Source organism: Crinia signifera, chromosome 1 (assembly GCF_055691185.1).
Source record: "Crinia signifera chromosome 1, ASM5569118v1, whole genome shotgun sequence".
Classification (NCBI taxonomy): domain Eukaryota; kingdom Metazoa; phylum Chordata; class Amphibia; order Anura; family Myobatrachidae; genus Crinia; species Crinia signifera.
Window position 1 is genome coordinate 122774371 of NC_139217.1, and position 26212 is coordinate 122800582.

Consider the following 26212-nt stretch of genomic DNA (forward strand, 5'->3'; position numbering starts at 1 on the left):
CACAAGGAAATGTCTCATTCAGTGGCGTAACTATAAATTTCTCTACCGTCCAATGGGATACTGGGCTTCACTACTATGGGGATTGAGACCTCCGCAGGAGAGACAGGCACATAAAAGAACTTTCAGTGTGGGTGCACTGGCTCCTCCCCTCAATCTCCCTCCACTAGTCAGTTTTGAAAAATGTGCCTCAGGAGAGGCAGTGCTTCTGGACGCTCCAGAGTTTTTCTACATTTATTTTCAAAGTTTGTTATTTTGGGGCGCTGTGGTGACCACACAGCTGTCCTGCTTCGTGGGTGTCAGGGGAAGGGTCAGTCCCCGACCTCTTCAGGTGCAGAGCTGACCCTGCTACAGGACAATTCGGTCCTGCGTGGGGCTTGTCACCGCACAGCATTGCGCTGTAGCGAGCAAGTCCCCTAGCCGCCGCACACCCCTGACAGGTCTGAAGACTTCAGTGGTGAGTACAGGCTGGGGGTCCCACAAGGGGTCCCCGCAGCCATTCTGGTGCGGCAAGACGACGGCTAGTAATGGCGGCCCTCCAGCAGGGACTGCGTGAACACCGCGTCTGGTAACTGGCATAGGGGTGCTGCCGCTGGACCACCAGGGACACCTCTCAGGTTAAAATGTATGATACATATATATATATATATATATATATATATTTACACCTAATGTCAGTATAAATATATAGAAGCGCCAGCTCCGTGTACAGGGGGCGGGGCTTCACTCAGAGCGGGACCAAGCTCTGCTGGGCGCGCGCTGTCACTTCCTGCTTCTTCACACGCTGCCAGACTCCATTACAGAGGGCTCCTCACTGGCGTGGTGGATCCGGGTACTTGCAGCACGGCAGAGACAGCAGGTTTTTTTATAGCTTTTTAGCGCTGCTGCGCTATCTGGCTGATTCAGACACTGTGTGTTCATATCACTGTGTTTAGCGTTACCAGCTCACCCAGATCTGTGAGTTCAGGTTAAGGGTGCACTTGGCTCCCCAATTGCTCTGTTTATTCCCCACTGATTAGTTACAGCACAGCATAAAACACACACATAGTCTGTTTTTCACATCCAGCAGTGTGGTGTGTGCACGTGTGTGGCTGCGTGGGGGTTGTGTTGTACTGCAGACATTGTAGTACTATCTCATCATGGTGAAAAAGTTCACTTGTATGGTGTGTAGCACCAAGTTTGTGCCAAAGTCACAGTCCCAGGTTACTTGTGAGGCTTGTATGTCACCACAGCCCAGTAGTGCTGACACCCAGATCAGTGGGGTACCCCCACAGTTGGTGGGGCCGTCGCAGGCAGATGAGCAGGAGCCTGCGTGGGCCTCCAACATAAAGACCTTGTTGGATTCTGTGGCTTCACAGCTTTCCACTAACACTCAGCAAACGCAGAGGGTTCAGAGGGAATTGTCCATGTTAGCTGCCAGGGTGGATATTCTTCATACCCTTAATGTACCTCCTCCTCCCGCACAGCCTCAAAAGAGGCAGGCTACTGCAATGGATCCTGACACAGATGAGGACGATGAGGACATATTGGAGGAGGGTGAGGAGCAGGGTCTGCAGGAACCAGCTCCTGAGGCGGCAGTGCATGGTCCCGAGCCCCTTATCAGGGCCATTAGGGATGTTTTAGATCTCCCAGTAGAGGCATCCACAGAAGGAGATCCTTTCTTCATGACTCAGAGGAAACAGCCAGTGTACTTCCCTGAGCAGGCAGAGTTAGAAACTGTTTTCAGGGCTGCATGGCAAAACCCTGATAAGAGGTTTACTCTTTCAAAACGGTTCACAAATGCATATCCTTTTGAACCTTTGGGCAGAAAGAAATGGGAGGAGCCACCGGTAGTGGACTCCTCTGTTTCCCGCCTTTCTAAAAAGGTGTTGCTACCAGTCCCAGGGGTATCCACCCTTAAGGATGGGGCAGATAGGAGGCTGGAAGCTACCCTCAAGTCCATATATACGGCTAGTGGGGCATCTCAGCGCCCAGTTTTAGCCAGCTGCTGGATGGCTAAGGCAATTCATACATGGTCAACCCAGATTCAGGAGGGGTTGTTGGGTGACATGACTGTGGCCCAGATAGGTGACAGTCTGCGTCACATTCAGGATACCGCTAAGATCCTGTGCGAGGCGCAAAAGGAATTGGGTGCTATAAACGCGCGCAATTCAGCCATGGCAGTTTCAGCCAGACGGGCCTTGTGGCTACGTCAGTGGTCTGCAGACGTAGACTCAAAGAAAAGTGTGGAGGGTATTCCCTTTACAGGAGAATGGCTGTTTGGGAGTGAATTAGACGGTTGGATTTCCAAAGCCACGGCAGGAAAATCTACCTTCCTTCCATCAGCTCCCACGGCTGCAAAGCGTACCTTCACAGGTGCTTCCCAGCAGTCCTTTCGTGGGAACAGGTTTCGCCCCAAGGCCAGGGGCGCCTCCAATGCCAGCAGGGGCACGAGAGGCAAGTTTAGGAAGCCTAGCTCCTCCAACACCCAGGACCGTCCAAATGCCGCGGCTTCCTCTAAGACTGCAGCATGACGGGGTTTTCCCGCCACGAGACTCTCTCGCGGTGGGAGCGCGATTGTTGCATTTCAGCCATGTGTGGGACGCATCGGGTCTGGATTCCTGGGCCAGGGGTCTCATTTCTCTAGGTTACAGGCTGGAATTCGACAAACCTCCTCCCAGACGATACTTCAGGTCGGCACTCCCAGCATCCCAGGAAGATCAGGTGCTCCTTCAGGGGGCCATTACCAGGCTGCTTCAGTCTCAGGTAATTGTACCGGTGCCAGACACGGAGCAGGGCCAGGGATATTATTCCAACTTATTCCTGGTCCCGAAGCCAGACGGCTCAGTAAGGCCCATCCTGAATCTAAAGTCACTGAACCCCTTCCTGCGTGTGTTCAAGTTCAGGATGGAGTCCTTGCGCTCTGTGATCGCCAGTCTGGAGAAAGGGGAGTTCTTGGCCTCTATAGACGTCAAAGACGCCTATCTACACATTCCTATTTGGCCCCCACACCAAATCTATCTCAGGTTTGCCTTGGGGAACGACCATTACCAATTCCGGGCGTTACCCTTCGGCCTGTCGACAGCCCCGCGGGTTTTCACAAAGGTAATGGCGGAAATGATGTCACTACTCAGGCTCCGAAGGGTCAATGTAGTGCCATACCTGGACGACCTGCTAATAAAGGCAGGGTCGGCGGAGGCTGTAAGCAGTGCTCTCAAACTGTCCATACAGGTTCTAAGAGACCACGGGTGGATCCTGAACATGCCCAAATCATCGCTGGTTCCGACCCAGAGGATGGTTTTCTTGGGCATGATCCTGGATACATCGGAACAAAAGGTCTTTCTGCCGTTGGAAAAGGTCACTGCAATACAACAACTGGTCAGGGAGGTCCTACAGTCACCTCTGGTACAGATCCATCTTTGCCTCCGGCTTCTAGGCAAGATGGTGGCTTCATTCGAAGCAATACAATTTGGCCGCTTCCATTCCAGGACTTTTCAATTGGACATTCTGACAAAATGGTCCGGCTCCCCCCTGCAGATGCGCAGAAGGATTGGCCTTGCAACAAGAACCAGGATCTCGCTACAGTGGTGGCTAGATTCATCCAATCTGTTGGCAGGCAGACGGTTCCAGATCCAGGACTGGATTCTGGTAACCACGGACGCCAGCCTGAGGGGCTGGGGAGCTGTGGCACAGGGAGTCCGCCTACAGGGTCGATGGTCCCCACTGGAGTCGGGCCTTCATATCAACAAGCTGGAGTTGAGGGCGGTTTACTATGCCCTGTTACAGGCAGCTCCATTGTTACAGGGCAAGGCGATCCAGGTCCAGTCGGACAATGCCACCAATGTGGCCTACATAAATCGGCAGGGTAGTACCAAGAGCATGCCTTGCATGAGAGAAGCGTCAAAGATTCTGTCTTGGGCGGAACAGAATGTCCTGGCCCTGTCTGCCATTTTTATCCCGGGGGTCGACAATTGGGAGGCGGACTTCCTGAGTCGCCACGATCTTCACCCGGGGGAGTGGGGCCTTCACACGCAAGTGTTCAATGCCATAGTGGATCTGTGGGGGCTCCCTCAGATCGACCTGATGGCTTCACGTTTGAACCACAAAGTAGCAAGGTACTGTGCACGGACCAGAGACCCAGGGGCCATAGCGGTGGACGCTCTCACCTGGACCTGGGAATTCCAATTGGTGTACCTGTTCCCACCTCTCCCATTGTTGGCTCGGGTGCTAAAGCGGCTCCGGCATCAGGGGACGGAGGCCATACTGGTGGCGCCAGATTGGCCAAGAAGGGCCTGGTACGGGGACATTCAGGCCATGCTAGTGGAAGACCCGTGGCGTCTGCCCCTAAGAAAAGACCTGCTCCTCCAGGGCCCGTTCGTCTTCCAGGACTTACAGCGGCTACGTTTAACGGCCTGGAGGTTGAGCGGCAGATCTTAGTCCACAAGGGTCTCCATCCCTCTGTCGTCACTACAATGATAAAAGCCAGGAAGCCGGTGACGGCTGCTCATTATCATGTAATATGGCGCAGATATATTGCTTGGTGTGAGAAGAATGACTTGCCTTCGGCCAGTTTTCGATTAAACAACCTGCTACGTTTCCTTCAGGCTGGTTTGGATAAGGGTCTCAGATTGGGTTCCTTAAAAGTCCAAATCTCCGCGCTGTCTGTGTTTTTCCAGAAAAAGATTGCGGCCTTGCCGGAAGTGCAAACCTTCTTACAGGGGGTTCTGAGGATTCAGCCCCCCTTTGTGCCTCCCACTGCACCATGGGATTTGGAAGTGGTTCTTACTTTCTTAAAATCAGCCCGGTTTGTTCCACTGGAGGAGTCTGAGCTACGACACCTCACTTGGAAGACTGTTGTTCTGCTGGCCCTAGCTTCGGCCAGGAGGGTGTCCGAGCTTGGAGCCTTATCCTGTCGGAGCCCTTACCTTGTGTTCCACAACGATAGGGCGGAACTCAGGACTAGACCACAATTCCTTCCAAAGGTGGTGTCAGGGTTCCACCTAAACCAACCTATTGTGGTTCCTTCTAGTGCAACACACCCGGATATACCAGATTCCTTGGATGTGGTCCTCACCCTTAAGGGGTATGTCAAGCGCACAGCTAGGATCCGTAAGACGGACAGCTTGTTTGTGCTTTATGATGCGCAGAAGAAGGGTTTACCTGCTTCAACGCGTACCATTGCCAGGTGGATAAGATGTACGGTACTTATGTAGTATCTGGGCTGCCGATTTTGTGATTGTATGCCTTACCTTAAGGCATACAATCAGATGCGATGCGATGCGATGCGATTCGATACGATTTTGCATAGGATTCAATGTTAAGAAGGTCCTGTTCATTTCCCCACTATCCAAGTGGGCATAGAGTTGATTTTATATAGCGTGGCGAGCGCAGCGAGCCACCGAGCCCGAAGCGTGGCGAGCGAACGCATATTTCTTAAAAAGTATTCTGTGTCCCCTCGCGGGGCTCGCTACGCTCGCCACGCTTCGGGCTCGGTGGCTCGCTACGCTCGCCACAGGTTTATATCCAACTCCATGCCCACTTGGATAGTGGGGAAAGGAAAAGGACCCCTTTTTCCTATTGAATTCTATGTTAAAATGGACTCAGACCATTTTAACATTGAATCCTATGGAAAAATCTTGACCATCGCATCGCATACGATTTGGTCGCATGCGATGCGATACAATGCGATGCGATCCGATTTCTAAATCGGCAGCCCAGATACTACATAAGTACCAGATGTACTATCCAACAGGCTTATGCATCAGCTGGTCTATCGCTTCCTTTTTCAGTAAAGGCTCATTCAACCAGGTCTGTAGGTACCTCTTGGGCTGCTGCTCGAGGGGTGTCGGCTATGCAGCTTTGCAGGGCCGCAACTTGGTCAGGGCAACACACATTTGTGAAGTTCTACAAGTTTGACACCCTGGCCAGGGAGGATTCCCAGTTCGGGAATGCGGTTTTACAGCAGACTCCGCACGTTCCCACCCGTTCTGGTAGCTTTGGGACCTCCCCATAGTAGTGAAGCCCATTATCCCAGAGAAAATAGGATTTTGGGTACCTACCGGTAAATCCTTTTCTCGTAGTCCATATGGGATACTGGGAGCCCACCTCGGTGCGGCTTTTCTGCTGTCAGATTCTACTTCATGTTAGGCTTATTGCCTTGTTTTCTATAGCATAGACATGTCTATAGCCTTGTTTACAGTTACAGGTGTCCTCTAAAGTTGTTAGGATTCACCTCTTTTTTATATGTTTTTTGTTCGTTTGGGTGTGCTGGATGAATCTCACCACAATACATTATCACATACTCCTCACATGCTCTCCTTCGGCACAGTTTTTGCATTAACTGACTAGTGGAGGGAGATTGAGGGGAGGAGCCAGTGCACCCACACTGAAAGTTCTTTTATGTGCCTGTCTCTCCTGCGGAGGTCTCAATCCCCATAGTAGTGAAGCCCAGTATCCCATATGGACTACGAGAAAAGGATTTACCGGTAGGTACCCAAAATCCTATTTTTTCTCCCCCCTGCCAAAAAGTTTTTGGAGCCCCCCACACCCCCCCCCCCCCCTCCAGGCTCCTCTCCAGCATGTTTTCCCAGCGTGTGACGTGATGATGTCACACACATAACTGAGAAGCTAAAGCAGGAAAGAGGAAGAAAGACCAGCAGACACTGCTGCTTCCCTTGGCTCCGACGCATCCCAGGCCGCCCTAGCATGCCCATCCGCCTGCCCATCCTGTACATAATACACGGCTCTGTGTACAGTCAATTGAATCAGTGGGGGAATTTGTCATCTCTGCCATGGCCCCACCCGCGCTACGGCTGACTCGCTTCCAGTGCTCAGTCAGTGGGCAGCGGCAGGCAGCAGCATGTCAGTGCGTCGTGCGGGTGCCGGCGCCCACACAGACCCTGCTGCTGCTTGCTCCCCCAAGCGGCTGCTGAGGCTGCCTTACAGTAGTTATGCCACTGATCTCATTTGTAAACCTGTCTCTATTTATCTTAGGTGATCGCTATTTACATTAAGGACGATGAAAGCTTTTGAGGAGCATTATCAACAATAGTTGTAATCAAAATAATCTGAGATCCCAGAACAATGTTCTGTCTGCCTTACTGTGTGGCCTGCTTACTGCCCTGTTTTATCAGAAAATAGTATTATTTATTTCTATGCATGCAAAGTATAGTTCTGTCTGAGAGCCTTTCCGAACGGCTAATTAGTGATTTCTAGCAAATAATGAGGCTATTTGTCAAGCATCACTGGGATTGTACATTCCCAGTTATCTGAGGAACTGAATATAGTTCTTTAAAGGAACATTAGGTGTCTGCATTTTCCATTAGACTTTTAGATGCTTTTTGTGGAAACATTTGAGAAATGAAATGTTTGCTGTACTGTATCATTAGAGCACTCTGGAGATTTTGAACAGACTGCCTACTGTATATTGTACTTATGATCTATTCTATCAATTGTTTTATTTCTCATATCACCTTATATTTGCTCCTGTTCTCTCCCAACCCCCCTCACGCCCCCCCCCCTCTCCTGAATAATGACACAGACAAAAGTATTGTGCCTAAAGAGGTCACAGACAAATGTATTGATAGAATTAAAATTGGTATCTCAAGGGTGGCGATAAGAAGCAGTGCGTACCTGCAACCACAGCCTCAAAATGTAATATTTCTTTAATCAAATGGGCCTGAAAAACTTTCCGCCCTCGCCCTTTGGCTAAGCACAGGCCCCTCCTCAAAGATGGCTGCCTGGTCCCCCCCTCATAGGTAGCAACATTCTTGCCAATCTCCCAGGGGAAATGCCTGCCAACCATTACTGCTCCTCTAAAGGCCAATGTGGTGCACTGCTTACTGCCGCCCCCCCCCCATCTTGTTGGAAAGCCATTCCCCCTATGCTCTGCATACACCTTCCAACGCATTAGAGAACACATATACAACACACTCCTGCCTTTACCATCAAATTGGGTGGGTTGGTGGGTGCGTGGGTTTTCGTTGGATAACTGGAACAAAAGAGACAGACCTCCTCCTTTACCTTTAAATATATCATCAGGCCCTTCTACCTCCCTTTCTCCCATAGGCTGCTTTCACTGCATGTAACTGAACACCTGTCCCAGCCATCACAGTCCTAACTGCCCTTACAGTATATCCATCCCAGTCTGCCAGCCAAGTATCCTTCCTTCAAACAATAGGACACTTACATATCCTCACACTTGATTACGTATTTGTCTACTTTTTTCAGGGTGTAAAGTGGTCCTGGAGAACTCATTTCCCTCTGCCACCTAATTACGCTCCCTGCCCTTCCCTCCCATAAGGCAGAGCCAGGGACAGTGGTAGGGTTTTTGGTAACTTCTGCAAACTATAATGTTTTTTATGTTTACTGTGCAGGGCCAAGGTGGAAATTCTACTAGTTCCACCTCACTATTATAGGAGGTGGAACTCAGTTGTACCACATTCCCCTGCACTTTAACCCCTGTCTATATTTATGCAACATTAAGACATTGTGAAGCATTAAACAAACTATTTATATGATTATATTTATATGTATATATTGTTAATGCTATGGAAGACCTAATCTAGGCCAAATAATACAAAAACAGAAGAATTATAAACTTATTTATGGCAGGTTATACCAAAACTTCTGCTGATTTGTACTTAATAGAGTATATAGATACAGGTTGAGTATACCTTATCCAAACTGCTCGGGACCAGAAGAATTTTGGCTAACAGATTATTCCGTATTTCAGAATTCCGACACATCGACAGTCGGAATTCAATGTTCTAGCTGTCGAGTTTCGGAAAGTCCATGGATCGGCTAAAATGGCCGCAGATTGTCGAAAAACAGCCTGAATTCCACAATCCGCGTCTGTTTCCGACAAAACAGATCTTACTTTATAAAAAGTCAGATCTTACCGCCTTCATTGCTGTCGTTAACAGCAGCATTGAATAGGTGAGTGCCGATATATCTCCCGTGTCGGGAAATATTAGCACATATTGAATACACCCCTATGTCACTCAGTCCAGATGATAATTAGCTTTTATAATATAATGCAAAAAGAGTAAAACTTATATTTACTATTTATGCCTTTATCTGTGTTTCTCAGTAACAAATACATTTTTCATTATCTTGCAATATTATTGGTAGCCAGGATCACAATCTGATTCAAATGAATTAGATGTATTGTCAATAATGGCATTGTATAATAGGTTGATTAGTGTCTGTCAGTCACCTAACCATTTTCTTACCTTTCTAAGAGGTTTGAGTTTTGTTTCCATAACGAAATCATACTTGCAGAGTTCACAGCAACGAGTGTCTGAGCTTTTAATCCACTGGTGTAGACAGGCTTGATGTACAAATCTCAGTGTTCCTGTACAGCGACATGGTGTAATAAGGGGATTTTCATCATCTCCCTCACAATGACAGATTCTGAAAAATACAGAACAATTTGTTTAGATATTTTATATTAATAATTGCTTTGCTTAATGATCCTTCTATTAGAATAAATTGTCAATACAAAATGTATCTTTTGTACTGCCTCACTATTCATTTCTTATTATGATCCTGAGTCTACATTAGTCCTCTTATATGCTTTCTCCACTTTACCAAAACAGCACTGCACAAGTGCACCAACCTACTGTATGAATTGTTGTTCAATGTAACAAGTTAGAGTTAATAAAAAGTGGACCCATTTATTTTGCTGGCCTCTATAAGATTTCCTGGACATTTAATTCTAAACACTTAATACGAGATGTAGTCAACAGAATCTTTAAAATCCTGTAATTTCAAACAAATGAGTATATCTTCAGGATGACTTATCAAGGTGGTGCAACAACTTGATAAGGGCACCTCCTCCTTATAATCAGCAGTGGCTCCTACCTACAGTAGGTGTCGAAGGGAGGCTCCTGTTGGCCTCCCTGCCAGGTTCCTGCCGCCTTAGTGCGAGTGTCAATAGTGTGTCAATAGTGTGACTAAATACACAAAAGCCTTTTTCAGTAACTATGGATGTTGAAAGTGAGCATCATTGCATCATATTTGCACATTTAAACATATAATAGTACACCACAGAATAGGTTTATAGTGGTATCATCATAAAATTGTAGGCGCAACTGTGGTAAAAGTTAAAATCACAAAGATGGCTGCATCCTACTGAGAATCAGGCCCTGTTAGGAGATTCAATTGTCTTCTCCTGTGGTTGACACAAGTGGGCACCTAACAGAGTTATTCAATTGTTTCTCTGTTAGGTCATGAGTGCCTAACAGTTTGTGGTTTGGGTACACTAACTGACTTTAGATGGGTTTAGACTAAGTGGCTAAATCATGTCTCTTTAGACATGACAAGTGCAATAATTAATGGGTGCCCAGAAAAAATAAATTGCTCTGTTGGGTGCAGCACCCAACACAATTCAATTACATCTTAGGTGTCTAAACATAAATGTAGTTTAGGCAAGAGGTTCCCAAACATGGTCCTTAAGGCACCCCAGGTCCAGGTCTTAAGTATATCCATGCTTGGGCACAAGTGACTTAATTAGTATCTCATTGAATTGGATTTAACTATCTTTGCTGAGCCATGGAAAGCTTTAAATTAAAACCAAGACCTTATGCATACATTGAGGACTGATTTTTGGTACCCCTGGTTCTGACTACACAAAGCTGTACTGAAAAACTTTCCAATTTGCTTTATTTTCAAATGGTAGTTGTAATAAATTCCAAACTGAGCTTCTTTAGCATTTGTCACAGTCATTGATCATCATCAACTCATTATCATCATCAAGTCTCTATGTAAGTGTATGTATGTACATATGGAGCCGGCCTTGTCTATTCCCGGCATTTGCCAGATTCCTTGCGCTGGCGTCACCGGTGATAGAGACTGGGACGCGCGTGCATCTCACACGCACGTGCGTCCCAGAATCACGGCTGCTGGGCAGCAACTCCCAGCCTGTCTCCGCTTCGGGGAGATGCTGCCCAGTTCAGGGGGGAGGTCAGGCGTCGAGGGGGATCGGGGACCCATGCCGAGCTTCATTGCCACGGGGCACGCGGGCACCTCGTGCACCCGCGCCCCCTGGCGGGAGCCGGCCGCCGGCGTGGATGGCAGTAGAAACGCCATCCACAGCAAGGACAAGGCCGGCTCCATCGTCAGTAAGTTCCTTCAAAACCTGGTTTTATGTATTTTCCATATTGCCTGTGAAACCTATACATTTTATTTATGACTGACAAATAGTTAAGATTCTGGTTGATCAGATTTCTCTAGCATCCCCTATGAATAGACCATGCCTACTGTTCCCTCTAAGCTAAATGGCATTATTTGGCATTATTATGAACCCCTTCAGTGGTGTTTATTTTTTTAGGGAGCGCTCCCCACTGGGCGAGTTTTTTCTGCGGAGTGCTCCTTAAAAAAACAAACACTGCTGTGTCACCAGGTCCGGGCAGTGCCACTGAACCGTCAATCAGCCGCTGCCCGGCCCTGCGTCCCGGCACCCCGTCCCTGCCTGCGGCAACCCGGCTTGTCATAAGACAGTGCCGCAGGCTGTAATACAGCAGCCAGTGGGGCAAGGTGAGCCAGAGATGTGGCGGAAGAGAGGGAGCCGGGCAGCGCTGAAACAAGCTGGGTTCAGCGATGAATTCAGCAGCTCTGCCCGGCGCTAAACACCAAGAATCCCGAGAATTTTCCAGGCTTGCCAGTCTGGGCTTTAAGGCATAGACCAGAAAATTCTTGGGATTACCAGTGAAGGGGTTAATATAAAAAAATTATTATATTTAAATCAAAAACTTTGTACAATGGTGAATTGCATGAATGGTGAATTGAATTAGCATGAATGACCATGCCATGATTCATGTCACGTATTGTTATGCTTAATCTGTGACTTTCTAACCTTTTTTCATGTAACAAATGTACTAATACACAGTAAATGCACATTGTGAGTAACTACAATGCAAATATTTAAACAAATTAAGAATTGTTACATGGGGCCTTATTTTGGTTCATTCTTTCTGACAAAATCCTTCTTAGATGGACAAAACCATGTGCACTGCAGGGGGGGCAGATGTAACATGTGCAGAGAGAATTAGATTTGGGTGAGTAATTTTGTTTCTGTGCAGGGAAAATACTGACTGCTTTATTTTTACACTGCAATATAGATCTCACTTTGAAGTAAAACCCCACCCAAATCTAATTCTCTCTGCACAAGTAACACCTGCCCCACCTGCAGTGCACATGGTTTTGCCCATCTAAGAAGGATTTTGTCAGAAAGAATGAACCAAAATAAGGCCCATGGTGGATTGTCTAAGTCGCAGCAAGTGTCTCGTATGGCACAAGAATGCTAGGGGAATGAGGACACATTGGTAGAACAAGAAATTTGAGCCATAAGTCAACCCAATCTATTGCAGAGATTGAACAGGCTGTAGAGTCATATGCTATTTATGTCTAACCGCCACAAAACTGTACCTCAGTGTATATTATAGTCATCTTAAATTACATTTTGACCTTTTTCCCACTGAAACAAATGGCGTGCTTCAGCAAAATCAATGTTTTTGTACTTTGGTGGCAGTTAAAATGATACTCAGAAAGTGTCTAATTTTCCCTAATCTACTATTGTCACAATATTTGGTTTAAGTATATATCTTTGTACTCTTAACTTTGAGAGCTTAACATAAGTGATAATTACTTTTACAGAATATTATCTTTGTGTTGTATTTTAGGTTTAAATACCAGTTGTAGTTGTAAAAGTCTTATTAAACTGCGTATGTACTGTGTGCCCATTATGTGCCTGTCAAAAGTGACAGGAGGTTCTTCTGAACATTTAAAATAGAAAAACAAATATAACAAGTCACCCAGCTAAACTACTACAGCACAAAACTGACCTGCAGTCATCTCCATCATCACTCCACTCATCATTGTTAACAGTTGAAACAGCACTGTCATAGGGACCAGCAGGGACTGGTGCCAAAGTCTTTGCACCAGAACCTTCCTCCCTTATTTTTGTCTTGACTACTTTGTCTTTTCTAGAGAGACATTGACACTTGTCGGTATCCATGCAGCAAGGCTTTACTTTTCTCTTCGCTCTTCTGTTGGGGTATCGTTTTGTTTCAGTAGATGACCCTGATGAGGAGGTGCTAGATTCTTTGACCTTTGAAATTTTTCTCCTTCTATGGTAAGAAGAAGAGTTGGCAAAACTGTTCAAAGGCTGATGATGACCTTTTTGCACATAAGAGTCTTTTGAAGTTATAGGAACCATTTCAATGATGTTACAATCTGGGGAACCGTCATTATTGTAGTGTGGTATATCTCTTACTCTTCCTTTTTTAATTAGTTTCACTTTTGCATGTCTTTTAAGCCTCATGGCCCAGTGCCTCTCATCCGATGAGGAGTCTGGGTCAGTCACATCTACTTTCTGTGTTTCATCATTAGGTTTCATGTTACTGTGCTTTAACGTTTGGGCACAGTTGGCACAACTTGCTCTTTTACGTCTAATCTTTCTCTTGATTTGTTTCTGACCAGTCTCCCTACTAGAAGGTGCAATTGGTATGACAGGTGTAGTATGGACAAAGTCATCTTCTGAAACATCAAGCAAGGCAGTTCTAAAAAAAATAAATCAATGGACAAAAGAAAAAGGTGGAAATGAAAAGCAATGAAGGGAAATGAAAAACAATAGCAAATGTAAAAACACAACAAATAATAACATGATGTAATGAGATGCATATGTCTAATAAAAAAAAAAACTAGAAAATAATAATCTTATCATTTAAGTTTACCATGTAGTTTGTTACATTTTATTTTATACCCAACTCGACATACCTACAAATATCCTGAGCTGATGGACATACTGATGTCTGTGAGTGGCTTCTTGGAGCATTGCCTGTTGGACTGCTTGCCTAAAAGAAAAAATCATATATTACAGTGCTAACCAAATATTTATCATATCATGTTCAGCTGTTTGAAACGGTTATGCACTCTACCACAGTGATTCTCATATCTGGTCCTCAGCGAGACCTTACTGTGCATGTTTTCCAGGCCACCATCGGAAGCCACAAACCAAATAGTGGCTTTTTTAATACAGTACAAGAAAGATGATATAGAAAACATGAACTGTTAGTTTCAGATATTATAAACACTTGTTTATTATATGCAAAAAACAGTTAGTCATATTAGTTAATCTGAAATTTTGTCCTATCAGGGGTGGGTGGGAAACACAGCTTCTGATAAAAGTACAGTAAAGAAAAACATATTGAACAAGGCCTTACACTGTCACTCCCTTCATTATAAATATATGCTCTGACCAAAAAAGTCCAACCTGATGGAGGTTAAATGGACAACAAACTTGTGGGGGTCCAAATCAATAAAGGTTAATTTATTGATCATCATTGTCATTGTGTTTAGTTCCTTAAGATTATTGTTTTTTTGAAAACCAAAGCAAATCACACTTGTTTATTTTGCAGTTCTAGCAGGTTTATGGTATGCTCTGTTCCTGTTCTACCCTACTACTTCTGGCTTTCACTGTGTTTCCCGCAAAGGCTCGGTGATGGTGGAAGGCTTTGAGGTATGGCTCTGGTGTGACTTTTGCAATGTTGAACATATTGCCAAACATATATTAAAAGAGGATGAAACACCCACAGGGTATCCCACCATTTTCTGAAATTACATAAAAAAGACCAAAAAGATTAGCTGTTTTCTACTTATCCCAATTTCACTGCACACCTATATTCAACCATCTTTCCCTAATGCTCGGTTTTCAAATTATGCCATATTCTATATCATCCTAACTGAGCTGTTTTAACCCTATACATTAATTGCTAGTCTTGGTGATGGATTTGGGGCGTGGCTCCCCTTGGATTGGTGTGGCTGAGTTGCCTTCAGGGTGGCATACCCTAACATTTATTTAGCACTATTTATTTTCCACTACAGGTTGAGTATCCCCTATCCGAAATGCTCGGGACCACGAGCATTCCGGATAGGGGAATATTCCGGTTTTTAGAATAAATTGTTTTAGCCATACTTACCTGTCCCCTGATGGTGTCCGGTGGTCCCTCGGCATCCACTCAGTCCCCGGGCGTCCACAGCAGGCCTCCGGCATCTTCTCCGGGTCTCCAGCGGTCCCAGGAATGCATTGCGCGAGTGTGCGCGCGCACGGTTTTTGGAATAATTCGGATAATAGATATACGGATACGGGATACTCAACCTGTAATATATTATACTTTATAACACTTCACTTTTTAACCTCTAGCTTCTGCTACTTTCTTATTAATACACCTTTAGCTTAGTTTTTCACTTGTGTGCTGCGCTGGGGTGACTTGCTTACAGATGGAGCCGGCTTTGTCTTTGCAGGGGATGGCGGCAGAATCGCCAGCCGCCATCCCCCACCAGCCACCATCTGCTCTGCGAAAGGGGACGCTTCCCCCGGGTCCCCGCCGGCTTGTCGGTGGTCACCCGGGGTCCCCATCGCCTTCCCGCAACCCCCCCTAACCCTGTCCGTCTCCCTGAAGCGGAGACGACAGGGTTCCCGTCGCCCCGCCACCCGGAAACTGAGACGCGCATGCGCGTGAGACGCACGCGCGTCTCAGTCAGATGGAGCGCCGGGCTGCTGGCGGATCGCCAGCGGAGACAGTCTGGCGATTCACCAGCAAGAGGGAGCCCGGCTCCATCTGTATGCCAAACTTTTCGGGGTACCGCGCCCCAGATTCAAACTTAGTATTAGGGACCCACCAGAAATGAGGTCACCGTGAAGCTGGTTGTTGGGCAAATATTTCTTGGCCAATTAAAATACCAAAAACCTCTATTATTGATTAATAATATGGAGTGTGCATCTGCACCATGTATTTTTCTTTGCAGAACTACAAGTCCCAGCATGATGGCACCTCATGTATATAGGGTGTGCATTCTAAGATCCCCCCCCCCATAACCCTATACAAGTGCAGATTGCTTTTTCTTTCTTAATTATTTTAATTTCTTATCATCATAAATATTGTTTCAAGAAGGTGATTTTTGGTGACAATCCCTTTTCCTCCATTCATACTTAACCAAAATCGCAAATGAGGTACCATTTTAAAGATAAAGGTTTCCGCTTCTGAGGAATTGTTCATTTACTATTGCACATTGTATTGTTTGTTTAAAAATCGAAGTTAAATATTGACTATGACGCAGTAAGCTCCACCCTTCCACCTTTCTGCTGCCCCGCATCTGCTAAGTGTATGAAAACATGTCGGTTTCCGTCCAGCAGCAGAGCCCCGGGGCTCAGTGCAGCTGCAGCAGGACGAGCGCACATGAGCCTCAGGATAAGCCGAAGAACCGGCCACCTGCGCCACATCCCTGCTTACAAAGCTGTGGCTGGGGACTGAGAGTGGAGGCATACAAAGACAGCAGAAAGAAAGGCTGCTTAACTTCTGGACCTCAGGTGCAGCCAGCAGTGGGTATCGCAGCAGAGGCCTCTATACACAGGCCCAGATACGTCCTTCCCTATATCTGCAGACAGGTTGTCCTATAATAAGAGGGGAAGGGCTCCTCCTGAGGTATGCCTAAAATGTAAGTAAAAAGAAATAAATCCTACCAGGTGGCCTGTGCAATCTAGCATCGCTCAGAACACTTCAGCATCTCCCCGTGTGTAGGCCCCTTAAGATGATCTGCTTTGCTCGGCTACTCGAAATGGCTACAAACCGGTTCTTCTTTCATCCTACTACAAACCACAAAGCTCGCTATAAAACTAATCTTATTTTATTTACATGCAAAAGTGCCACCTAGTATGGTAATAAGTGCTCGAAGTGAGACAGTATACAGCGGCATGGCATACCGCCACTTTAAGCACTGAGCTTTTTTTCTTTCTCCTTTGCAGCCGTGTGTCTGATAACTGTGGCCAGCAGTGATCAGGTAAGCCTGGCAATGTGTGCAGTCTCTTCTCCTTCCCTTCCTCCAGACAAAACCAATGTTTCTCCTGGACCAGAGAAAGCAGGTGTACAGGCTGTTTCCGCTCACACCGACACCCCCCCCCCCCTTGCTACTTACGCCGCTGGTGCTCCCTGACTAGAGCTGGCAGATGAAAGCTCAGGCAGGGTCACAACTGCTCAGGTTGGCAAAGCAGCTACAGCAATCACCATCTCCCGCATAACTAAGCACTGATTGGTGGGTGCATGAAGCATCAGGGCCGGCTCTACCCACTTAGTACGCAGGTAGGCGCTGACCCTGTAAGGCACTCCCCTTCCCATCCCTGACACCACTGCTTCCTGTTGCCGCAGCCTGCTCCTGTCAAAATATATGACAGGCAGCGGGCTCAGCACACCGCACATGCAGCACTGTGGCGAATCTGAAAATGCAGCTATCTCTCGGCTATGTCAAGGTGCTGTTATTCCGGCAAGGAGCCAAGCCCGTGGCACTGCTGCAGTGACTGGAGATAGGAGCCGGAAGCTGCTGCTGCCGCTGCGTGCTCCTGCTACAGAGACACAGACGACGGGAGGAGTAGCTGGTTGATGGGAGGAGAGCAGGTAACTATTAGGGGAGGGGCAGGCTGCACATTTAAGAAAAGGAGGGGGTCATACAGTAGATATTGGGCATTATGTGTATTGGGCACCACTCTCTGCATTATGGGCCTTATGCTAGTTCACTCTTTCTGACAAAATCCTTCTTAGATGGACAAAACCAAGTGCATTGCAGGTGGGGCAGATGTTACTTGTGCAGAGAGAATTAGATTGGGTGCCGGACGGGGTCCCGACAGTCGGGATCCCGACAGTCGGGATCCCGACAGTCATTAACCCGACGTCGGGATCCCGACTGTTAAAACACCGACGGCCGGGTTCCCGACGGCCGGCGACTATTTTCCCTCGTGGGGGTCCACGACCCCCATAGAGGGAGAATAGAATAGGTGGCAAGCGTAGCTCGCCACCGTGCCCACAGCGTGGCGAGCGCAGCGAGCCCGCAAGGGGCTTTGTTGCGCTGGCCACGCTGTCTGAGGCCAGGCAGTCGGGATCCCGACGTCGGGATAATGACTGCCAGGATCCCGACTGTCGGTGAGTCATACCACACCCAATTAGATTTGGGTGGGGTTTTACTTCAAAGTGAGATCTATATTGCAGTGTAACAATAAAGAAGCCAGTATTTACCCTACACAGAAACAAAATAACTCACCCAAATCTAATTCTCTGTGCACATTTTACATCTGCCCCCCTGCAGTGCACATGGTTTTGTGCATCTAAGAATGATTTTGTCAGAAAGAGTGAACTAGCATAAAGCCCTATGTGTATTGAGCACTACTGTGGGCATTATATGTATTGGGCACCACTCTGGGCATTATGTGTATTGGGCACCACTCTGGGCATTATGTGTATTGGGCACCACTCTGGGCATTATGTGTAAGTACCACTAATCTCGGCATTATGTATATGTGGCATTATTGTTTTCATTATTTGTTAGTAGCATTACTGTTGGTATTATGTGTAAAATGCTCTACTACTGTTGGCATTATGTGTATAAGGGGCAATACTGTGTGGCATCATTTTTATAAGGGGTACTACTGTATGAAGTAACATAAATAATGGGCTCTACTAGGTGTCTGAATGTGAATCAGAGACACTAGTGTGTGATGTAAAGTGAATATAATGAATACAGGGTGTGTGAGAATGCACCCCTTTTTGTGCAGCATGCCTCTGGCATTGGCTGTTTCCTTTATAAGGTATAAAAAGAAGGGCGCAAATGTATAGTTTGCAGAGGGGCACCTAGCACCCTAGCACCGGCCTTGCATCTACCAATCAGGAGAAACTGCAGCTTCCCTGGGAGAGGTGGAGCTGCAGACAACAGCACAGCAGAAGGAAGAGATGGCCACCACGATAGACCTGAGGTTTGATTTTTCAATGGGACCCTTTATACATGGTAGACAGTTATGCAACATACTGTAGTTGTAGTCGTAGTTGTATGAGTAGGGGGACATTATTATTGTGGGAGGACAGTGATGGGACATTATTATTGTGGGAGTACAGTGATGTGACATTATTATTGTGGGAGGACAGTGATGGGACATTATTATTGTGGGAGGTGTGGTGACACTCATTGGACATTATTATTGTGGGAGGTGGGGGGACAGTCATAGGACATTATTAGTGTTGGAGGTGGGGGGACAGTCATAAGTCATGATTATTGGGAAGGGGGCAGTTATGGTATTATTGTGGGAGGTGCTTTTAACCCCTAGTAGTGAGGCGCAGTTTACTGGCGGCCTCATAAAAACTCTTGGTGTTCCCCTGGGAATGCAGGCGTGGCGTTGCACTTGGCAAGGGTGACTTATGACAGATGATGTCAGCACCCCCCTTTTTTTCGGCGATCAAACAGGTCTAAATCAGGCCCATAATCCCAATGCTCCACTGTTTGAGTAACTATCATAGAACAAGGATAAGAAACATCCATGTAGTGAAGTTTTGCCGGTTAAAGCGAAACTGCACAGAAGAGCCAATGTTCCACCAACAAAGCCAAGCTCTAAAAGAAGCATCCTTGAAAAAAGATAACATACTGTAGACCAGGGACCGGCAACTGGCGGACCGCGGTCCATCTCCGGACCGCAGAAGCCAGAGCTCCGGACCGCACAGTATTTCTGAAAATATGCCAGGGGAAGTGAGACATGACGTCTCCTTCCCCTGACGAGCGAGCGTCCTATCGCGGCGCCTCACGTGGGCGGGGGCTGAAGACGCGGCCAGCGTGATCAGGGGGAGACGCCGCACGCGCCAAGCCCGTCCGCCCTCCCTCCCGCCGAGTGAAGGAGCTTCCCGGCCGCCCGCCCGCCGAGTAAAGAAGCTGCCCAGCTGCCCTCCTGCCCGCCGAGTGAAGGAGCTGCCCGGCCGCCCGCCCGCCGTGTGAAGGAGCTGCCCGCCCTCCCACCCGCTGAGTAAAGGAGCTGCCCGCCCTCCCACCCGCTGAGTAAAGGAGCTGCCTGACGCCGCACCCCACACCTGAGCAGGGGCTGTCGAGCAAGGGCTGTCCCTGGAGAGAGTCCAGACTCCGGAGAGGGGTGCAGGCAGCGGAGCCGGGAGGCACTTTTAAGTGCCTCTGCGGGTTGCGGCCTGCCCGTCCCCAAAGTACAGTATGCAGAGTTGGCATTTTTAAAAAGGTGAGCAAAATGTGTCTTCATTGTCCCTGTATTGCCAGCATTGTCCCTGTATTCAATACAGGGACAATGCTGCCAATACAGGGACAATGCTGCCAATACAGGGACAATGCTGCCAATACAGGGACAATGCTGGCCTGTATTGGCAGCATTGTCCCTGTATTGGCAGCAATGTCCCTGTATTGGCAGCATTGTCCCTGTATTGCCAGCATTGTGCCCGTATTGCCAGCATTGTCATTGTATTGCCAGCATTGTGCCCGTATTGCCAGCATTGTGCCAGTATTGTCATTGTATTGCCAGCATTGTGCCCGTATTGCCAGCATTGTCCCCGTATTGCCAGCATTGTGCCCGTATTGCCAGCATTGTGCCCATATTGCCAGCATTGTGCCCGTATTGCCTGCATTGTGACCCTATTGCCTGCATTGTGCCCCTATTGCCTGCATTGTGCCCCTATTGCCTGCATTGTGCCCCTATTGCCTGCATTGTGCCCCTATTGCCAGCATTGTCCCTGTATTGCCAGCATTGTGCCCGTATTGGCAGCATTGTCCCCGTATTGGCAGCATTGTCATTGTATTGCCAGCATTGTGCCCGTATTGCCAGCATTGTCATTGTATTGCCAGCATTGTGCCCGTATTGCCAGCATTGTGCCCGTATTGCCAGCATTGTCCTTGTATTGCCTGCATTGTGCCCGTATTGCCAGCATTGTCATTGTATTGCCAGCATTGTGCCCGTATTGCCAGCATTGTGCCCGTATTGCCAGCATTGTCATTGCATTGCCAGCATTGTGCCCGTATTGGCAGCATTGTCCCCGTATTGGCAGCATTGTCCCCGTATTGCCAGCATTGTGCCCGTATTGCCAGCATTGTGCCTGTATTGCCAGCATTGTGCCCGTATTGCCAGCATTGTGCCCATATTGCCAGCATTGTGCCCGCATTGCCAGCATTGTGCCCGCATTGCCAGCATTGTGCCCATATTGCCAGCATTGTGCCCGTATTGCCAGCATTGTCATTGCATTGCCAGCATTGTGCCCGTATTGCCAGCATTGTGCCCGTATTGCCAGCATTGTCCCTGTATTGCCAGCATTGTCCCTGTATTGCCAGCATTGTCCCCTTATTGGCAGCATTGTCCCCGTATTGGCAGCATTGTCCCCGTATTGGCAGCATTGTCCCCGTATTGGCAGCATTGTGCCCGTATTGCCAGCATTGTCATTGTATTGCCAGCATTGTGCCCGTATTGCCAGCATTGTGCCCGTATTGCCAGCATTGTCCTTGTATTGCCTGCATTGTGCCCTATTGCCAGCATTGTCCCTGTATTGCCAGCATTGTGCCCGTATTGGCAGCATTGTCCCCGTATTGGCAGCATTGTCATTGTATTGCCAGCATTGTGCCCGTATTGCCAGCATTGTCATTGTATTGCCAGCATTGTGCCCGTATTGCCAGCATTGTGCCCGTATTGCCAGCATTGTCCTTGTATTGCCTGCATTGTGCCCGTATTGCCAGCATTGTCATTGTATTGCCAGCATTGTGCCCGTATTGCCAGCATTGTGCCCGTATTGCCAGCATTGTCATTGCATTGCCAGCATTGTGCCCGTATTGGCAGCATTGTCCCCGTATTGGCAGCATTGTCCCCGTATTGCCAGCATTGTGCCCGTATTGCCAGCATTGTGCCTGTATTGCCAGCATTGTGCCCGTATTGCCAGCATTGTGCCCATATTGCCAGCATTGTGCCCGCATTGCCAGCATTGTGCCCGCATTGCCAGCATTGTGCCCATATTGCCAGCATTGTGCCCGTATTGCCAGCATTGTCATTGCATTGCCAGCATTGTGCCCGTATTGCCAGCATTGTGCCCGTATTGCCAGCATTGTCCCTGTATTGCCAGCATTGTCCCTGTATTGCCAGCATTGTCCCCGTATTGGCAGCATTGTCCCCGTATTGGCAGCATTGTCCCCGTATTGGCAGCATTGTGCCCGTATTGCCAGCATTGTGCCCGTATTGCCAGCATTGTCATTGTATTGCCAGCATTGTGCCCGTATTGCCAGCATTGTGCCCGTATTGCCAGCATTGTCCTTGTATTGCCTGCATTGTGCCCGTATTGCCAGCATTGTCATTGTATTGCCAGCATTGTGCTCGTATTGCCAGCATTGTCCCCGTATTGGCAGCATTGTCCCTGTATTGCCAGCATTGTCCCCGTATTGCCAGCATTGTCATTACATTGCCAGCATTGTCCCCGTATTGCCAGCATTGTCCCTGTATTCAATACAGGGACAATGCTGGCAATACAGGGACAATGCTGACAATACAGTGTATTGGCAGCATTGTCCCTGTATTGCCAAATAGATACATCCCCTGTAGAGCTCTGGGTGTGCAATCCAGTGTAGAGGTGTGGGAAAATAATTATTTCACCCTGGGAGTAAACATTTAATGGTGGCACAGTCCTTAGGGTGCAACAATATCTGATTCTTTGTGCCACATATCTCTGTACATTATGTGTGTATGTAACTATACATATATGTGTATAGTTACATACAACAGGCTGCCGCTCCATGGTCTCATCACTGTTTTGCAAAAAGCCAGGAGCATGTGTTTGACTCAGTGAGAAGAGACCGTTAAGATCACTGGCACTCTCTAAACTTGGTGTAATGGTCCCCGTGCCTCCGCCTGGCGTCTAGCAAATTGCTAAACCCAGATTCAAGTAGTGTTGTATGTGGCGGCACTCGGGTATAAAATTAAGACAAAAGCTTTGGCTTATTGAAGTGGCATGCATCATGTCTTTATTTCATACCTAAATGCAGCTGCATACAACAATACATAAACATATGTTGTAAGCTTGCAGCAGGGCCCTACTACCTCCAAGTCTGTCTGTTGCTAATCAGTTTGTTTTATCACTGTCCATAAAGCGCAAGGGAATCTGCTGCATCATGTGTCTGTATTGGTCCAAACTGAACTTCTTAAGAGTATACCTTTGGTCACACATTGTATTATTTGCTTAATCTCAGGTGAATCCTGTAACAGAGGCTTGAACGGCACAAAAGGCACAAAAGGCACCTTGTGTGGCAGAATCCGTGGAGGAGAATCCGTGAGTACGAACCGGTACTCCAATTTTGTACTGCGCATAAACATGTGTTGTTATAGAAAGCGAAAAGTTGACAGTGAAAACAGGAAGTTTCAGTCAGAGTGGACTGAACTATACTGTTTTACGCTGCCTGAAAGAACTGGAGCTGTACCAGTTTGCCTAATATGCAACAAAACGGTCGCTATTATTAAAAGTGGAAACTTAAAGCGACACTACGAAACAAATCATCATGATTTTCATAAAAAGTTTCCTCCTGGTAGTGCAGCCCGTAAAGACAAACTGCAGTCTTGTCTGTCTTCTTACAAAAATAGTACGGCTATACTAGTTCGGTGCATGAGTGAACAACAAAAATCTTCAGAAGCAGCGTTGCGCATATGCTGGACACTTAGTAAGCACCAGAAGCCATTTTCTGACTCAGAGATTGTAAAGGAATGTATGTTGGAAACGGTCACAGCACTTTTTGAAGAAAAGAAGGACATTCTTACGGCTATTCAAGCCATTCCTTTATCTTCAAAAAGCAATACAAGAAGAACTGAAATTTTAGCTGCAGACAACAAAAGCAGCTTGTTTGAACTTCTACATAAGGCACCTTGTTACGCCATTGCACTTGACGAATCTTGCGACATTGTTGACAATGAACAAATGTCCATTTTTGTGCGATTTTATGATGTTGAAAGTAAACTGTTTAGAAATGAGTTGCTAGCAATATTGCCATTTACAGGCAAGACTCGCGGAGAAGATTTGTTCAAACATTTTGATGATTTCATTACTAAATCAAAAATTAGCTATGATAAAATAGTGTCCATTTCAACTGATGGCGCCCCGGCCATGATAGGCAAAGAAAAGGGTTTGATAAAGAGAATCAGGGATAAGAATGCTGGAATATTATCTTATCAGTGCATAATTCATCAGACATCCCTTTGTGGCAAACTCAGTGCTACATTGAAGAACATAATGGATACCTTGATTAAGTTGATCAATTTTATGAGATCTCGCTCTGCTCTTCAACACAGACAGTTCAAAGAGTTCTTGTCTGAATGTGATTCGGCCTATTCCGATTTATTACAACACAACAATGTTCGCTGGCTGAGTAAAGGCCAAGTTATTGAACGGTTTTGGCACATAAAAGACGAAGTGACGGCATTCCTGGCAAATTTGAATACTGATGAAGCAGGGAAGTACATGGAGTTCCTAGCCAACAAGTTCAATATGCAAGCTTTGTCCTTTCTGAAAGACATTCTCAAATATTTAAATGAGCTTAATACCGATTTGCAAGGGAACGGAAAGTTAATATGCGATCTGATACAAAGTGTTTCTGCTTTCCGTCGCAAGCTTGATATATTTCAAGAAGACATTGAAAAGGAAGAATTTATTCATTTTCCAACTACTCGTGAATTAAGGGAAAAAGATTCTGAAATGGACACTGCAGTATTTTCAAGTTTTGTCTCAGATCTTAGAAAGGAATTTGCAGCAAGATTCAAAGACTTTGCGGAGATAGGGAAAATGACGCATTTTTTAAAAACTCCCTTTGAAGTTTCGCCAGCGGGAGAATGGAGTGATGTAGCTGAGAAGTTGTTCGGACTTTCAAAAGCTAGCCTTCAAATGGAGATAATCGACCTGCAAGAAGATGTTTCCTTAAAAATTTACAATACTGCATCCACTGAAGATTTTTGGGCTAAGCATGTTGAAAAGTATGTAAATTGTAAAAAACTGGCTATCAACATAGCTACCATGTTTGGTTCCACATACATATGTGAGACCTCTTTTTCCAAGTTGAATTTTCTGAAGAACAGACATCGATCAAGGTTAACAGATGCCCACCTTGAAGACACTCTGCGTATTAGTTGTTCGCCAAGAATTCCAAACTTTAAAAAACTGGCTCAGGATCGCAAGTGCAATTTCTCTCATTAAGTGGGTGATTCTGGTTGGTTTGCAAGAGCAATGTCCTTCTGAAATGGCCAAATTATGTACCACTGCAGGTGGGGTTGATGTGACATGTGCAGATACAGTTACATTTGGGTGAAGCATTTGGCCCTGTACAGAGTAAAAACTGGCTGCATTACTCTTACACTGCAGTGTAGATATCAGTTTGGGCACACCTCACCCAAATGTAACGGTCTCTGCACATGTCACATCAGCCCAACCTGCAGTGCTACATGGTTATGTCCAACAAAGAAGGAGATTGCTCTTGCATGCCAACCAGATTTACAGCCAGAACTGTCTCATAGTACTTTTACCTTTGTACTCTTGAAAGTGATTCTGGAGATTTTTGTGCTAAGCATATTGAACAGTATGTAATTTATAAAAAAAATGGCTTTCAACATAGCTTCCATGTTTGGTTCCACATACATATGTGAGACCTCTTTTTCCAAGTTGAATTTTCTGAAGAACAGATATCGATCAAGGTTAACAGATGCCCACCTTGAAGATACTCTGCGTATTAGTTGTTCGCCAAGAGTTCCAAACTTTAAAAAACTGGCTCAGGATCGCAAGGGCAATTTCTCTCATTAAGTGGGTGATTCTGGTTGGTTTGCAAGAGCAATGTCCTTCTGAAATGGCCAAACCATGTAGCACTGCAGGTGGGGTTGATGTGACATGTGCAGATACAGTTACATTTGGGTGAGGCATTTGGCCCTGTGCAGAGTAAAAACTGGCTGCATTACTCTTACACTGCAGTGTAGATATCAGTTTGGGCACACCTCACCCAAATGTAACTGTCTCTGCACATGTCACATCAGCCCCACCTGCAGTGCTACATGGTTATGTCCAACAAAGAAGGAGATTGCTCTTGCATGCCAACCAGATTCACAGCCAGAACTGTCTCATAGTACTTTTACCTTCGTACTCTTGAAAGTGATTCTGGTTGGTTTGCAAGAGCAATGTCCTTCTGAAATGGCCAAACCATGTAGCACTGCAGGTGGGGTTGATGTGACATGTGCAGATACAGTTACATTTGGGTGAGGCATTTGGCCCTGTGCAGAGTAAAAACTGGCTGCATTACTCTTACACTGCAGTGTAGATATCAGTTTGGGCACACCTCACCCAAATGTAACTGTCTCTGCACATGTCACATCAGCCCCACCTGCAGTGCTACATGGTTATGTCCA

General features: G+C 46.7%; 1 protein-coding gene across 4 annotated transcripts in view; it reads right to left on the reverse strand.

The window, feature by feature from the left end:
• The window catches only part of MARCHF1 (membrane associated ring-CH-type finger 1), a 345392-nt gene that overhangs the window by 105226 nt on the left and 213954 nt on the right, over positions 1 to 26212 (reverse strand). For 3 of the 4 annotated variants that reach the window (XM_083172830.1, XM_083172820.1, XM_083172836.1), the window contains 3 exons: positions 13756 to 13832; positions 12822 to 13538; positions 9210 to 9390 (listed from right to left, as the gene is read on the reverse strand). In XM_083172830.1, the coding sequence (XP_083028956.1) occupies positions 9210 to 9390; positions 12822 to 13538; positions 13756 to 13832 (975 nt within the window). The remainder of the gene's footprint in view (positions 1 to 9209; positions 9391 to 12821; positions 13539 to 13755; positions 13833 to 26212) is intronic. The other variant, XM_083172851.1, reaches the window with a different exon arrangement.